This window comes from Pezoporus occidentalis, unplaced genomic scaffold, assembly GCF_034315485.1.
Source record: "Pezoporus occidentalis ecotype Australia unplaced genomic scaffold, CSIRO_AGI_Poc_V1 ctg54, whole genome shotgun sequence".
In the NCBI taxonomy this organism is placed as follows: domain Eukaryota; kingdom Metazoa; phylum Chordata; class Aves; order Psittaciformes; family Psittacidae; genus Pezoporus; species Pezoporus occidentalis.
In genome coordinates this window covers 994699-1009748 of record NW_026915877.1, presented here as the reverse complement: position 1 = coordinate 1009748, position 15050 = coordinate 994699, and the positions used below count along the sequence as shown (strand labels likewise).

General features: G+C 36.2%; 1 protein-coding gene across 6 annotated transcripts in view; it reads right to left on the bottom strand.

Moving 5' to 3' along the window:
- The window catches only part of ARHGAP15 (Rho GTPase activating protein 15), a 344865-nt gene that overhangs the window by 161205 nt on the left and 168610 nt on the right, over positions 1-15050 (bottom strand). For all 6 annotated transcript variants that reach the window (XM_062637715.1, XM_062637716.1, XM_062637718.1 and 3 more), the window contains 2 exons: positions 2588-2686; positions 603-729 (listed from right to left, as the gene is read on the bottom strand). In XM_062637715.1, the coding sequence (XP_062493699.1) occupies positions 603-729; positions 2588-2686 (226 nt within the window). The remainder of the gene's footprint in view (positions 1-602; positions 730-2587; positions 2687-15050) is intronic.

Below are 15050 nucleotides of genomic sequence, written 5' to 3'. Positions count from 1 at the left end.
TCTGTGTCTACTGCCCACAAAATCATGAGCATCTCAGCACACACTGGAAAAGGAAAGTCTCAGTGGAGTAAAGCACATCCCTGCTGGTTTTAGATCACTTTCTTTTCTAATCACACTGATAAAAATCAACCTTGATCCCTGGGATTTACCTTCTATAAAATTATAGATATATCACTGATTGTCAGTTATAGAGGATATAACAGGTCTTTCAGAATTTCCATGTATAAATATACAACAGACAAAATTACTCTGGCAATTTGAGCTATTTTACTAAAATGGAAACAAAGTAACTGCAACAGACCATTAACATAGGACTCATGTTGCCAATTTTTAAAAATAAATCATTTAAATAAATGTTTTTGCTCCTAAACAAATTTATTTTGCTTAGGAGAGAATGTCAACCTTTAAAAGTGTGGAGCTAGTAGCTATCTTTACTTAAATGCAAGTTACGTATATCAGCACAGAACACATTGAGCTTTAAAATTCCCAGTGATCTTCCTTACATTCTTTATGTAATAAAAATTATCTCACCCTGTAATGGCATAGTTATTTAAAAAGGAAAGAAAAAAAGAGAAAAAAATCAGAAAAGAAAAAAGCCTTACTTAAAGATTTTCTGTGTTCAGGCTTTGGTTCTTTGGATTCAGTGTCTAAGCTATTCAGTAATTCGATGCTGGAGGATCTTCTGAGTTTGAACTCCAAATTTCTCGATGTACAACTCCGTTCTTTTGGCTGGGAAAAGAGTATATGTGTATATATGTGTGCATGATTTTAATAAAATTATTATTTGTAAGACTGATGCAAGAAATTACAGAATGCCAGTACAGAATCAGAAACTAACAGACACACACAGAGCAAGTGATGCAGGGAGTATATAATTTAAGGAAAATGTAATGAAAAATTTGTCATATGACAGGGCTTTTATGGCCCTGACAGAATGGTCCTAATTTCTGAGATAAATTCCCATTTAAGCGAGGAAAACAAAAGGCCTAATTCTTTAGGCTTTAGAGACTAAAATTATTTCCACATTGCAAGCTACTTCCAAATGTTTGCAAAGAGAAAGGTTGCTTAAATTGCCTTTCTGGTTTAGATAGTTAACAGTAAATGTTCTAGCAAACCCAACTGTTCCAAATATCTTTACAAATTCAGGGTTGAATTCTGCTGGTCTAAGCTTAGGAAAGAGGGGGACACTTCTCTTGCTCTAATTCACTGCTATACAAAACGACAATTAGGGATTATTAAGGGAGAAAAGATGAAAAAATAAAAGAAAAAAAGGAGATGATACTTGGCTAATATCACATCTTTTCCTACAATGTTTGGTCAGGTGAGATTTAGCTGTCCTAACACCTGGAAATCTGCAAGTCTTTAAACAATCATTCAGAGTTTTAAAACTGAAATAAATGATATGTATGAAATGGTCACCGAGTACTTCATGGTGGCATACTGTCCTGCACACACAGGAAGGGCCAGCTTTCACCAGAGCAAGCCCTGCTTTCTGGTACCTTAACCACTTACAAGTTGTGCCCCACCAGCACACATTCTGTGGTTCACTGCACATTCAGAGCTGCTGAGGACATTGTATTACTTTAATTTCAGTGAAAAAATTAAGTCTATTAGATGTTTAGCTGAAAAGTGGGGCGGTGGGGGGAGAGTATTGTAAGTCTCCATGGCAAACTCCACCCCAGAATCTTCGGTAGGATACCAATATCCTCACGCACCCAATGAAATGCACAATATGAAGACATACATCATCAGATCAAACTTTCCTTGGCTGATTACAGCCTCAGGGTAATATAATGTTTGTAGCTCTTTAAGGAAACAGTAGCTGTGCTCGGATTAACCCTTTCAAAGAGGCTGCCTCTGCCTGCTCTGCCAAATTCATTGCAGCAAAACCTCTGGAAAGAAATGCAAGAAATGGGGATATTTTTCTCTCGCTAGATTCTGCAGTGAACAAGGAAAGTCAGTACCCTCTAAAAACACACGTTCTTGGATCAGGCAGGGATAGGAGGAAGGCATTTGGAATTTGTACTGAGAGTGGCAAAAAAGAAAGAAAAAGCTACAGCTGAATCTGGTTTAGTAATTAAAAACTGTTTTAATAAAATGCAGCCCTGCTTACTTCTAGTAAAAAACCCTCAGCCTTCCTGGGAGAATAACAGCAATCAGTTACAAAAGAATATTATTTGCTAGTGTTATTCTTCTGAATAAGTAATACAAAAATTCATAAAAGGCTCAAATGTATTAATAGTTCTATTGAAGATTATATACTGTAGGCTGCATAAACAGAAAATGCAAAAATTCATTTGTTAAGGGTTTGTGTGCTTTTACAACCCTCAGCAAACCAATGTCCTTGTTATTTCAGAAATAAATGTAGCGTTCCATTTCAAGGCAAGAATCAAGTGACATTTTTTGTTCAACAACCTTGTTTATATGACATTTTTTAGTAGATTTGCATACATATTTTTATATCCTTCAGAAAAAGGAACATCTAGCTAGCTGCTGACTGCCTAAAACCTGTAGAGATGCCTAAGCAAATGAATTTGAAATTGCTACATCTTAATTAATAAAGGTAACAGCCAAAACAAATACATACCAATCTGTCAATTGCATTTTTGATAGCGTGGAACCAATCCAGTATGAGAAAGTCGATATCTGACTGGAGGAGAAACTCATTTCCTGACACTGTCGTGATCTGGAGAGGGCATGGGACACATAGGTAAGAAAAACACATACTGGACAGAATATTTTCTTCTATTTTCTCTCCTACGCAACCAAATGCTGTTCCTTTGTACCCAGAATTATCTGCTGGAGTGCTGAGCTACTGAGGAGTTTCGAACCTCTGTCTGAAAACTGTTCTGAGTATGTCACAACAAATGAGATATTGTCTCAGCAGTGCAACCCCCAAACACAAATAGTGCAAAAGTAACAGTAATGTGACGAAAGTTAAAAAAAGCCAGGAAACTCAGCTTTACAAGGCACAGCTCAAATATAAATCAAAGCACCCTGAAAAAAAAGCAATATGAGAATTAATTCCTGTTATTTTCAGTTTCCCTTTCCATTTTGGTAATATTATTTTTATATCTGGTACCTGCATTTATATTTTTATATCTGGTACCTCAAATTTACACATTTATTATATAACTGTAATTCCAGAGTCCACTTTTAATAAAATTAATGATGTCACTCTTTCTTACATTAAATAATAATAATAAAATACCTTCAAAGATGGCTGTACCAGAGTAATTAGAGGCCCATTTATCACAAAAAAAAAATCCCCAGGTGCCTGAATGTGAGTCGATTTGCATTTTTGACCCACTCACTGGGAATATTTATCAAAAGCATATTCAATCCCATGACAATGCTGTTTCACTGCCTAACAATATTTTGTAGAAATATGCATGCACGTATTTTGTTGATCTGAACTTCTGCAAACCATGTTGATAGTAATATTACATCATTTTTATATATATATATATATATATATATATATATACACACACATATATACACCAGAGCAGATCTCCAGGTATTTTACACAGCAGGTGAAAACAACCATTTTACAGACGTCAAAACTGAGGCACAGAACTATGAAGTGTTTTGCCCCAGGATTGTTCAGCTTGTGCTTGAAGCATGATTCAGGGCACAGCAGTTCTGTGTGTTTGCAGATGAGTGAATGAAGGGTTACATTTTGCAAGGGGCAGAAGCTTGTCCTGCCCACAGTCCAAACCAGCTCAGCTCCTGCCAGCTCTGGAACCAGTTTTGTCTTATTTTTTGTTGTTAAGAATTGCCTGGGCATAACTCAATAGCATCTGCATGTGGGAATTGTATATTGAATTTCAGTGTTTTGAGGATGTAGGTTTAATCTGCTTACCGGAACATGGTATTATTCAGGACCAAAAACTTTTCAGGTATTTTTTTGAGAATGGCTGAACACAGTGAACAACAGATATTATTTTCTGACCAAAGTGAGAGGAAAAGCAGAGCAAAGCCTTTGAGACCTGGCACAGCCTATTTATGTAAATCCATTAACCTGAAGTGCTACTGCTTCACTGCATCTGCCCTATGTCAAGAGTTTTTCTATAGCATAAAAGAAAAAACAGCTCCTCACTAGCCTGGGTACTTCACACTTCTTTCTTAAAACTGAAATACAACCAGGAATTAAAAAAAAAAAAAAAGGACAAAAGAACTTAATGTTTTCTTAATTGTTCTATAACCTTCCATTTACTGAGGAACTGCTTGTAAGGAAGGTTTCTAAAGTCATCAGCATTAAGGAAAACCCCATCAGTGCAGCTCTAGCAGAGACATCCTGTGAGAGTGCTGCAGAGAATGTGGGAATGGTCCCCGGTGCAGGCTCAGAGGCTGCCTGGCTGCAGATGTTCATCCCGTCCCATCCACACCCGCTAAGAGCAGACCTCCAGCCACTTCATTGTTCCCCATGTGCACAGGAGAGTTATTTATTGGGGAAATTTTAATTCCCTTATTAGTCCACAATCATATGTTAATCCCTATTCATACACTCACTGTTCCCTTTATGAAAAGAAAAAATTAGTCAAAATTCAACTGAAGGTGAGCAGTTGAAAGAGCTGACCTCTAGTTCTCACAGCTCACATGGCAAAATTTGGATTCAAAATGTATTACATTATATCACAATTTATTAATGTATACATGCAGATATGAATTAGACTAAACACAGGCAACAATTCAATCTAATGCCTCTCTCCCAGTATAAACAAATCATTATTAAAATTATAAAATAGAATAACATTTTCAAAGTAAAAGCAGCATATATAATTAGATTTACTGTATTTTGAAGGCTTAAAATGGACACAATATAGTTCAGTCTTCCGTTCAGTAAATTCAGGCTTTATTAAAAAACAAGTATTCAGCACTGCATAAACATTTGTAGTGTATGATATGCAAAAGAGATACTCCATTACTAACAAGACCAAAGCAAAATACATGTTGAAAATTTCTTTGTCTGAATGTGTTATTTTGATAATCATATATTATCAGTGTTTTATGAGCAAATCTGTAAAAACAGATCATAGAATGGAAGGAAGAGAATTAATTTAAAATATAGTTTCTGTAAGATATAGTTCAAGTCCTTTTTCTTTCTTTCCTCAGACTAATCTTCAGTGTTACTAGACAGTTTCAAGAAGACTGCTACTGCTCTCTACAGTTTAAATGCATCCACTCCTTAATTACAGTCAGTAATTGACTTTGTTCTGCTCCATTCCAGTCATTCACAGGAATGCAGTTCCAAAGGCTTTGGCTGCTAAATCCCATTTAATGTGCAGGTTTCCTATCCCACTTTTATATATTACCTCCTTAGGATTTCTGATAAATGGTTCTTGGAATGGATTGCTAAACCATATTTGCACTTTGAACAATCGAATTTTCAACACCCTTGGGAAAAGACATCAGTAAAGAATGCTAGCTTTGACTAAACCTTGTGATTGAACAATTTATGATCACAGCCTTAAATGATGTATAACTAACAACAAGCGTAAATTGTTCAATATTAAGGCATGCTAACACACCATCCCTGTATCAGGAACTGCTGAAATAAAGAGGGACTGGAGAAACAAATGGAAGACAAATCTCGGGGAAAAAAAATAGGAAAAGGAAATTATGTGTTCTAGATAGAGCTGCCAGCCTCCACTGTGCCATGTACTTCACTTATTTACTGAATTCCCTGTCTTTGTCATAATTTTTGCAAAGGCTACATTATGGAATTGGCATTACCTTACCAAGCAGTATTATGGTGTTTCTATTGGCAATAAATACCCTCAAAGAATGACAGCTGACAATGACTCTCTTATTTGCAAAGGGTGTGGCCCTCAGGTTGCTTACAGAAGAGCCAGGATGCCTGGTTTCTCTTTTTCTTGTTATAGCACTTTGGAAAAATCACTTCAAAGGCTGAATCCATTCACATGCTAGTTTTACAAAGAACAGTAGTACAGTCCTGCTGTTAAACACTGATCCTCTGAAAATATTGGCTCACTGCAGGTAAATGTGTGTTAAATTCAATACACTGCTGGGCTGCCAACAAAGTGTGGGAAGGGGGGCAGGTGTGAAACACTTTTTATGATATTCTACTTGTGGCTTATTAAGGTTTTCTCTTGTCACCTTATAAAGCTGCAAATGGGGAGTTGAGCTTCTTTTGCATGTTACCATAATGACATACCAAGGTTGTGTTCAACAAAATCCTATGTTATTAAACAAAAAAGATGCCTATATAATTCCAGGAAATACCAGACACTGTATCTAATTAATACCACTGCCATTTTATAATACATGAATATAACTTGGATTCTATCCAGGATCAGCAGTTCTTAAAAATCCTGCAAATCGTATATTTTTCCAGTGCTAGGTTGTGCTCTGGGACATGCTAGTGTGCCATGCTACTGTGCCATACATGCCTGTGTACATCCAGGACTTCCAAACCTTTACACGTCTTCTGGATCACCTCTGTCTCAGCGATTTTTCCCTTTCACAGTATAACTACACCTACAGAAAACATGAGATAAATGCTAGAAAAGTGCCATGGGATAAGCTCAGCATCTTTTGCCCATTGTCTTCCTGCAAACTCTGGTCTAGGGACTACTGCACTTCTGTGAAAAAGAAATACTTCATGGCATCCCTCTAGTTCTTTACCAATATACATAATTTTTTACATTTAATTCCACTGCAGATCAAGGATGGAGGCAATTTTAAGAATGCTAGTGATAGGCACCCACTCTATGGAGTTATGGAAAAGAGCAATAAATTCACACAGCAAAATGAAAATACAGAACCGTGTTATTGATTCACTCCAAAGTGTACTCATGCATCTCTGGTGGCTATAACTGTTATTTGCAGTGATGTACTATTTTCAGACAATGCCAAGAACAAACCTTCATACAGGAAGTAAAGAATCCTATATGGAAGAAGAAATGCAGCAAAAAAACGTTCACAGTCTGTACCCAGCAGCAAGCTAAAGGAAACAGAGTGAAGAGCTCAGGAAGCGTATGGCTCACATATAGTTCACGTATGGCCACCAAGAAACCACTACACAGTTCTTATTTCAATCAAATACTGTCAAAAGATATTGTTCAACTCCCTCTGAATGTGGGACATGCGGAAAAAAATCCAGGACTATAGGGATGAAGCTTCCTATAACCTCCCACGGTGGTTCCACATTGGATTATTGACACTTCTGGACCTTGGAAACCCCACCAGATGCTAATCCGATGCAGAATCCAGTGTAGAAAACCTAAATTTTGATGTCACCTGGGGCTCCCACAGCTTGTGGTGAACACTAAGTGATTTAAACTTGGATTGACAGATACCTGTGCGTGCAGAAATTCAGTCAAATGTGTTCTTCTTGTTACACTGTGCACTGGGATTGCTGACCTTGATATGTGTAGGAAAAAAGAAAATGCGAGTCTCTGAAGCATTTCTAGCTGAAAAACTAACACTCTTCCCTCTTTGCGCTGCTCCCTTTATCTCACCTTGCTTGCTTAAAATTTTTATTTTATTTTTGATCATGGTATTCATCCTGTTTCCCCATAGTAAAGAGGAATCTAGGCTTTCCCTTCTATTTTCTTGCAATAGTTTTGCAGGGTGGGATCAAACCACTCAGCATATTTAACACAGGACAAACCAGTCTCTACTCACATGGCAGCCAACTGGGATGGGACAGGAAAAATGGGAAATGAGTCAAAAATAATGGAGGAAAATAAAGAAAGAAGAGTGGGAATATTCTCTCTTTTTCTAAATATTCTTTTTTAAAAAAAAAGAAAAGTTATCATTAGAATATAATATAGCTTGAGAATAAACACATAAAACAGATACTCATGTGTCCACACCACAGTAGAAGTAGAATTAATTGAAGTTGGGAGACACTATGCTCCTTAGTGGTTTAATTAACTGGATTTGAATTAAACAGAAACAGGGATATGTGCATTTTCAAAAACATGTCAAAAGTCTAACTGCATTTCTGGAACTTGATCTTACATTCTTTCTCACAGATAATCCAGTCTCTTGGCCATGTTTATGCTGAATGAGTGAGCAGCAGAAAGAATAAATAAAATATATCTCTGTGCTGTACTGTAATGAGCTGAGTCTAATATTCAAAAATGCAAATAAAAGGATCAGTATTGAGCTGCATTATGTTCATACTGCATCTCATATCCATTATATGATTCAGCCTATCAAAGAGAGGTAGTCATGGTTATGCTGATAGTTAAATTACTTAAAGAACTAAGATGTTTATAACTACCACAGAAATTTCATTATCAAGCAGATTGTCTGTCTCATATTACAGTCTGGCTTTACCGATCTAGCAGTCCTTTGGATGTCGAGCAAAGTTAACATTGAAGTGATGGGGAAATATCAGCTTGAAAGAAAAGGTCTTCAACCAATCTTTCAAAAAAATGATATTTGCTAAAAAATTTTGTGAGAAAGTATCTGCCTTGTGTTCCCAATGTTGCTAGATATTAAGTAAATATATGCTGATCGCAAAAAAGTTGCTTTGGCAACTCTCTTATTAAAATGCATTTGTAACCCCCATCTGTCATGAAAGTTTTGAAAAGTTTGTTTACTTTGGATAGCCGCCTTATCCAGGGTTACCCCAGCATACAATGATAGCAGTCTTCAGAAGTTGTGTGAGGAACAAGCCACTGGGGATCCATTTTTGTTTTAATTGGCACACACAAACACTTTTCTGGTCTGTCAAAAAGATCAAGCTAATATGCATGGCGGGTGTTACATTCTCAGCTTTTGGGAGTAGTAAAGCTCCCTTTATTTAAGTAATTTAAATGATAGACTGCAAAAACTTTGCAAGTCAGAAAAATGTTTTATACTTTCTTTGGGAATATTTGTTTTAAGCAACAGAAAATGTTCTACATATCTAAAGATGTTGAACCTTATGTTATAATTGCCCTGTTTCTTCTGACTCTGTAAAAATTGCTGTGAAAACCAAGAATTGCAAAGAGGCAACAAACAGATCCTGTGTTTTCACAACTTCTGCAACATTAGCAACTGTAAGACCAATTGCTGCCACATGTTTATAAGATATGTCTTAAATTGTGTTGCTTTGTGGTATGACCCACTTGCACATTATTCTCGGAAACTTTCTGGGGTCATTGTTTCAAAGCAACCTGCTTATATGTAATAAGTTGCTTTTTAATGAAATAAATATAGCATTCAAGGTGCACACATAAATGTCTCTGAAGTAGTTTCAACAGTACAAAGTCTGTGGTCAAACTTCCAAGAAAAAAACAACTTCTTAAATAAAACTAAGGATTAAAGCCAATTAAAGCCAATTAAGCCCCGAGAGACCAAAATTTCTTCTTGGATTTGAAGAGGAGCTCAGGCTGGAGGTCCACAGAGCCTCCCTGGAGGGGAGAAGGTCCAGGACTCCGCCAGGGGTACTAGGACACATTCACTCATTTCAAGGAACAGCTTTTTATTCTCCCTTTTTGACTCATCAGTACAGGTCTTACTTCTTGTTGCCCTTGGAGATGTGTGAAAAGAAAGCACATACTGTTTGAGCAAAGAGGAAGGTAAGAAAAAGCAAGTACTCTCTGCTAAACAACCAAAGAGTGTACTGGGAGGAAGTATTTCCTGCTGATCTGCTGCACGGATGTTATGCCCTATGCAGGACACAGTTGGACTACTTGAAATAGAGGAGTTTCCTTCAGAAGGCAAAGAGCAAAAAGGAAAATGTGAGATAAGCAGCAGGTGACCATCTTGGATGTCAGAAACCTGATGCAGCCTCCCATGTACCTGATGGCTATCCTACTCTGCTCCTGATCCACAAATGCACTTCCCTTGCAATGGGAATGGGATGGATGACTGCCAGCCATCAAGCCAAAGTCAGGGGAGATGCAAGCCACCAGACTTAGAGAGTGAAAAAAAAGTACCTCCAAAATTGGCTCAAAGCAGAAGAGCAAGAGGTAATAATTGCGACACAACTCACTTGTGTCTGTGCATAGTGGGAAGTAGGGGAATAGACAGTTGCACATTTTTTCCACAGATGAGGACTAAAGGCAATGTATGAATACCTACTGCAAGCTATGTTTTTCCTTGGGGTAATATTTTACTGTTATTGCCTTTGCAATCTGAAGCTATATATATTACAGAGCCACACACTGAGAAATTGGCAATGGTTTCTTAAAGAAGTCCCGCCTTTCTTAGTTTTACCAGCTGGACAATACCTAGTGATGAATGGTCCTCCTGTCCAATTTTATATGCATGTTATAACACTTTAAGATAAATGTGAGTAAGACTCAACATGATAAGTCCTTATAACAAACAAAAATACCAAAGGGAGAATGAATGCTTTACTTTCCGTACAAGCAAAGACATACATTTAAAATATATATGTGCTACGTGTAAAGATTTCATTTCATTGACTCTTATTTTAGGCAGAAATTTATTCATCAGTAGCAAAGCATTTTACAGCTACATTATTTGCAGGCAGAAGCCAGTATTGGCTTTTAGTATTCGTGTACTGAAACATATCTCCTATTATTAAGTGCTGAGATTGCACAATAAGAAAAAAGAGATGTTGCTGTAAGTACCTTTATACATATAGTAACGTATTTGGCCATGATTATAAGTGTTTATAAAACATTCTAGAATCGTTCCTTGTCTACTTGCACTAATGACAACACCTGTTAACTTTAGAGCTACACAGACTTATTTGCATTGAATTCAGGTTTTTGCATACTGTACATCACTTTTTGAAACAATTAGATGTTTATAGAGAAATATAGCTAAAAGAAGAACAGCAGCTTGAATGCCTGCCAGCCCAAATCAATACTAATCCTGGTTTGTGTGAAAAGTGGAAATCTGCTGAATTATAATACTGACATAAATTCAACTCGCAGTTGAACAAAGGTATACCTGCAAATCCTCTGACAGCAGTTGTTACTTGTGGGGATTGATACCCGCTGTTGAATAAAGCATCTCTTAGAGATGAAACAGCACTACTGAATGGGATTTCTTGTCGTTGTATTTCCCATTTTCTTTTAATTTGGATATTTTAGTTTTCTTCTGGTGGCTCAGAAGCTGTCTGTGTACTGAGCATGTAGAATGCAAGGTCATTTTCCAGAATAACTGTTTACCTTATCAGCTTACCAAAAGCCAATACAACAACACAAGAATCCTACTGCTAGAGATCAAAAAAAAATATCTCTGCAGTAGAGGGTTTTGTGGCCTGGAGCAAGGAGGCAGGAGTTCCCTTTCTATAAAAAAAAAAAAAAAATCTACTGAACGGTAAGTGTAATATCCTGCTGCTATATGACCATGACAGGTATTGTTTAATAATAATGTACAACTTCAAAGTTGGTCCATGATCTGAACATATACTCTGCCAGCTGTGTCAAGTTCCTAAGTGTTGCAGGCAGGAAAATATAATGGTTCTTATCTCCCATTGCATGCAGGGAGCAAACAATGCCTAACATCTTTGGTTTGCCTCTTTCCATCTTTATTTGTATGTAAATATTAGGAAAGCTAAACAGGATGAAAAATGTTTTGAATAAGACTATTACATCCATTTAAGAAAACAAACATTTCCAAGTACAGCAACATTTCTATTTAAAAAATATTTAATGTTTTAATAAAAAACAATGTTGTTGGGATTTAGGACAAAGATATATTTTTGTCAATAAAACTTTATTTTCTAAGGAGTCACAACCTTGTTAAAAAACTTACATGAGTGATACCATACACACAGAAGAATATGGACATTTCAAATACAGTTCCTAAAAGGGCAATGGACTAAAAACCTTTCTTAAGCAACTGTAGGTACTTTTTCATTTGAGGATGAAGTTATTTGATGTAATAAACAACATCATAGTATAGATAGTCTGGAGGAAGTGTTTTATTCAAATAATAACATCTTTTATTTTTTTAAATTAGAAATACCTATAATCAGTACAAACTTGGAACTTTGTCTCCAGATACTCATGATAGTTTCAAACTAGTTTTCAAGGGTTGAAGGACCCTTGGATTTTACTTTAGACATTCTGGAACTTCATTGATAGCACTGGAAATGCACTGGCCTTCAAATTTATCTGCTGCTCGACATAGCAGTGTAATAATGACAGAAGGCTAATCCAAATATTATTTTAAAAATATCATGTAATGAAAATATCAAATTATCTTTTCACAATAGGTGTCTAAGGGGAGCTTTTCTAGGGAAGGAGAATATAGCTCAGAACTAAATGAATTTCTTACGCTAACTGAACTTAGCTAGCAGATATGGGGTGAAAAACTACTGAAATATTTGACTTTGCAGCTCACAGACCAGACAACCTACTTTGATCAATTTTGCAGTGTACTGTTTTTTAAAAAAATACAGTGAAATCAGAAAAAAAAAACCCAAAAAACAAAAAAACTTGTACATCTTCTCAAGATCTTTGCATTTCTGGTTTGCACTGGGATATACCAAGTACCAAAATTGAAAAGTGAATATGTTATTTTAAGCATAAAGATAGTTTTTACAAGTATATGATTTTATTTTTTTTATAATGTAGGCTTTTCTCATGTATTAGAACATGATGCACACTTTGACATCTGTCAGTCAAGCTTCTGGTTATCACACTGGAGGGATGCGCCACAATGTGATGTGGCATGCAGAAAAATTGAAAAACTCAATTTTTCCAAAATAAAAATCATATCTTCTGGTTTTAAATAGAAAGAATGATTGCAAAATATCTGCCCATCAAGACTGTAAAGATTGAGGTTGGATAATCAATAACGTTTGTGGTTGTATTACCCACTGATAACAAGTAATTTCTTGCTATTCGTGAGGGGAATTGGGAAGTGGGTTCAGGGAATTTGGCAGGCTCTCTCTGCCTTTTCTAATATGTTGTGTCTGAAAGCCTGATATTCTTTTCTATTGCAAGCTTTGGGATGATGCAGTATAGGCAAATGCAGGTTTGGTGTGACAGCTCATTCAGGAACTTAGGGATCTAAATATAAGAGAAGCTAAAAATACGCAAAATTATCAAGCACAGGAATGGCTGAGTCTTCGGATTTTGAGTCCCCCATCCCATAATCATAAGACTGCATTTATCTGGAGCCCTGCAACACCATGATTGTTGCTCCACTTCTTGTCACTAATAAATGTACAGTACACATGACAGGGAAATAAATAGATTATTTTAAAACATATTATGGCCTCCTTGTCCAATAATGTCATCATTGGGCATTAATTCAAGTACTGTGGGTGTTCCAGAAGACTTGCTCTTATACAGCAATGCAAACTACAGAAATAGAAGGGCTGTTACCAGAGCATCTCCATGCAGACTCCTGACCCATATGTTCTTTGCCTTTTCTGCCATGTTGGTAGAGATACCATGTACACTATCAATCTCGTCTAATACAATGGCATATGACAACTTCACAGCAATAACATACACTTTAAAACTATAAGGCAAAATGGAAAGTCTTTAGGAAACTGAATTTTCAGACTCCAGTTTCTAAAAGTGTTAGGTTACCCTGTATTATTATCTCACCCACAACCTTATCCTTGCACTGTTATCCTGCTACTAAAATAATAAGGAATGTTATCAGATTCTTAATTCTGACAAGGGAAACTGAGAAATTACTTCGCAGTGATTTGAGGCACTAGCTCATTACACCAGAGCTGGAAAAGCTGATTCTCTCTCTACTAATCCTATCTATGAGCAAAAGCACGAGAGTTTGAACTATAAACAGAACCAATTACATTAACATTTCCCAACCCTTTCAAGAATAAGAGTAGAAGCTTTGTTTGTTTTGCAAAACCATGATCTGCTATGCTAATAAGTCTAAAATTTGATTAAAAGAAAAACATTCAAAGCAGAACCTGGTGGTACAGCTTCTTATGTGCTTTTCTTTCATCTCCTGGAACATGGTAGACCTGATTCAGCAAGGTACTTCATTAAGCAATATGCAAGTTTCAGAATATGAGTATTTGCACTGTTTTCAGTCACAAGAGGGAAATGAGAAAATCAGTCAAAACAAATATAACAGAAAATTTGTATTTATTCACAGAATAAATATTTCAAGGGACAAAAGATATTTTAGTGATAGTAAGAACTGCATGTAAGTTAACAGCAGAACTAGAAAGAACACACATAATCCTAACAGCAAAAGAAAGCTATACCTTCCAGCCCAACTAAGAGAAGATAATACCTTATCAAGGAATTAGAGGTGAAAGAAATCCCAAACCCAAAATCCCCAAAACCATCACCACCTCTCAGTTCATTCCCTATCAGAAGCAAACCCAAACTAGGGACCTTTTCTATCTACTTAAGACCACAGTATCAGAAAAAAGATAAAGGTTGTCGTTTTAAAAAATCTTTGGCTATACCAGTCAAAACACAGCTAATTCACCTTGAAAAAATGAGAAAAAAATAATAAATATGTGAGAAATTATGCATAGTTTTCAGCTAAACTCTGTCTTCAATTGCCAACAATCCCCATAACTCACTCCTTTCTTTCTAACAGATAAACTGATTCTCTATCACAGCCAAGCTCATAATGTCTAAGATTGACTAGAAGTAACTCAGAAGATGACCTTACAAAGAAGTAAGCCATAAATTTGATACTGCCAGAAATAAAAATTAAAAGAAAAATTGCTAAGAGTTTTAAGTGTTTAGAAATTCAATTATACTATTTAATCTCTTATTGAAATGCAAACACACAGGCTGAAAGCACAAAAATGCACCATATCTGAACAAACTAGTGAGAAATACTAAAATAGGTGAATATTTATCAAACTCTCACTTAACAAAGAAACAGCATTGATATCCATATTATTTGGGAATGCTGCTTTTATCGAAGGAAAGAACAGGATCTCAGTTTCACGCTTAACTCTGAACGATAACTCATTCCCACTTTTCACTGCTTTTGCTTGATGACAGGTCATTCACCTCATTACTGTCATGCGTTACAAAAATTAGCATCCAAGAAAGTGAATCTAGATCAGTTCCTATGTTCAAACTTGCTCATTTGCTAATACACTCTATTTCCTACTAGAAACCCGTCTACTGCATCACAGGACCAACTTCACAGCC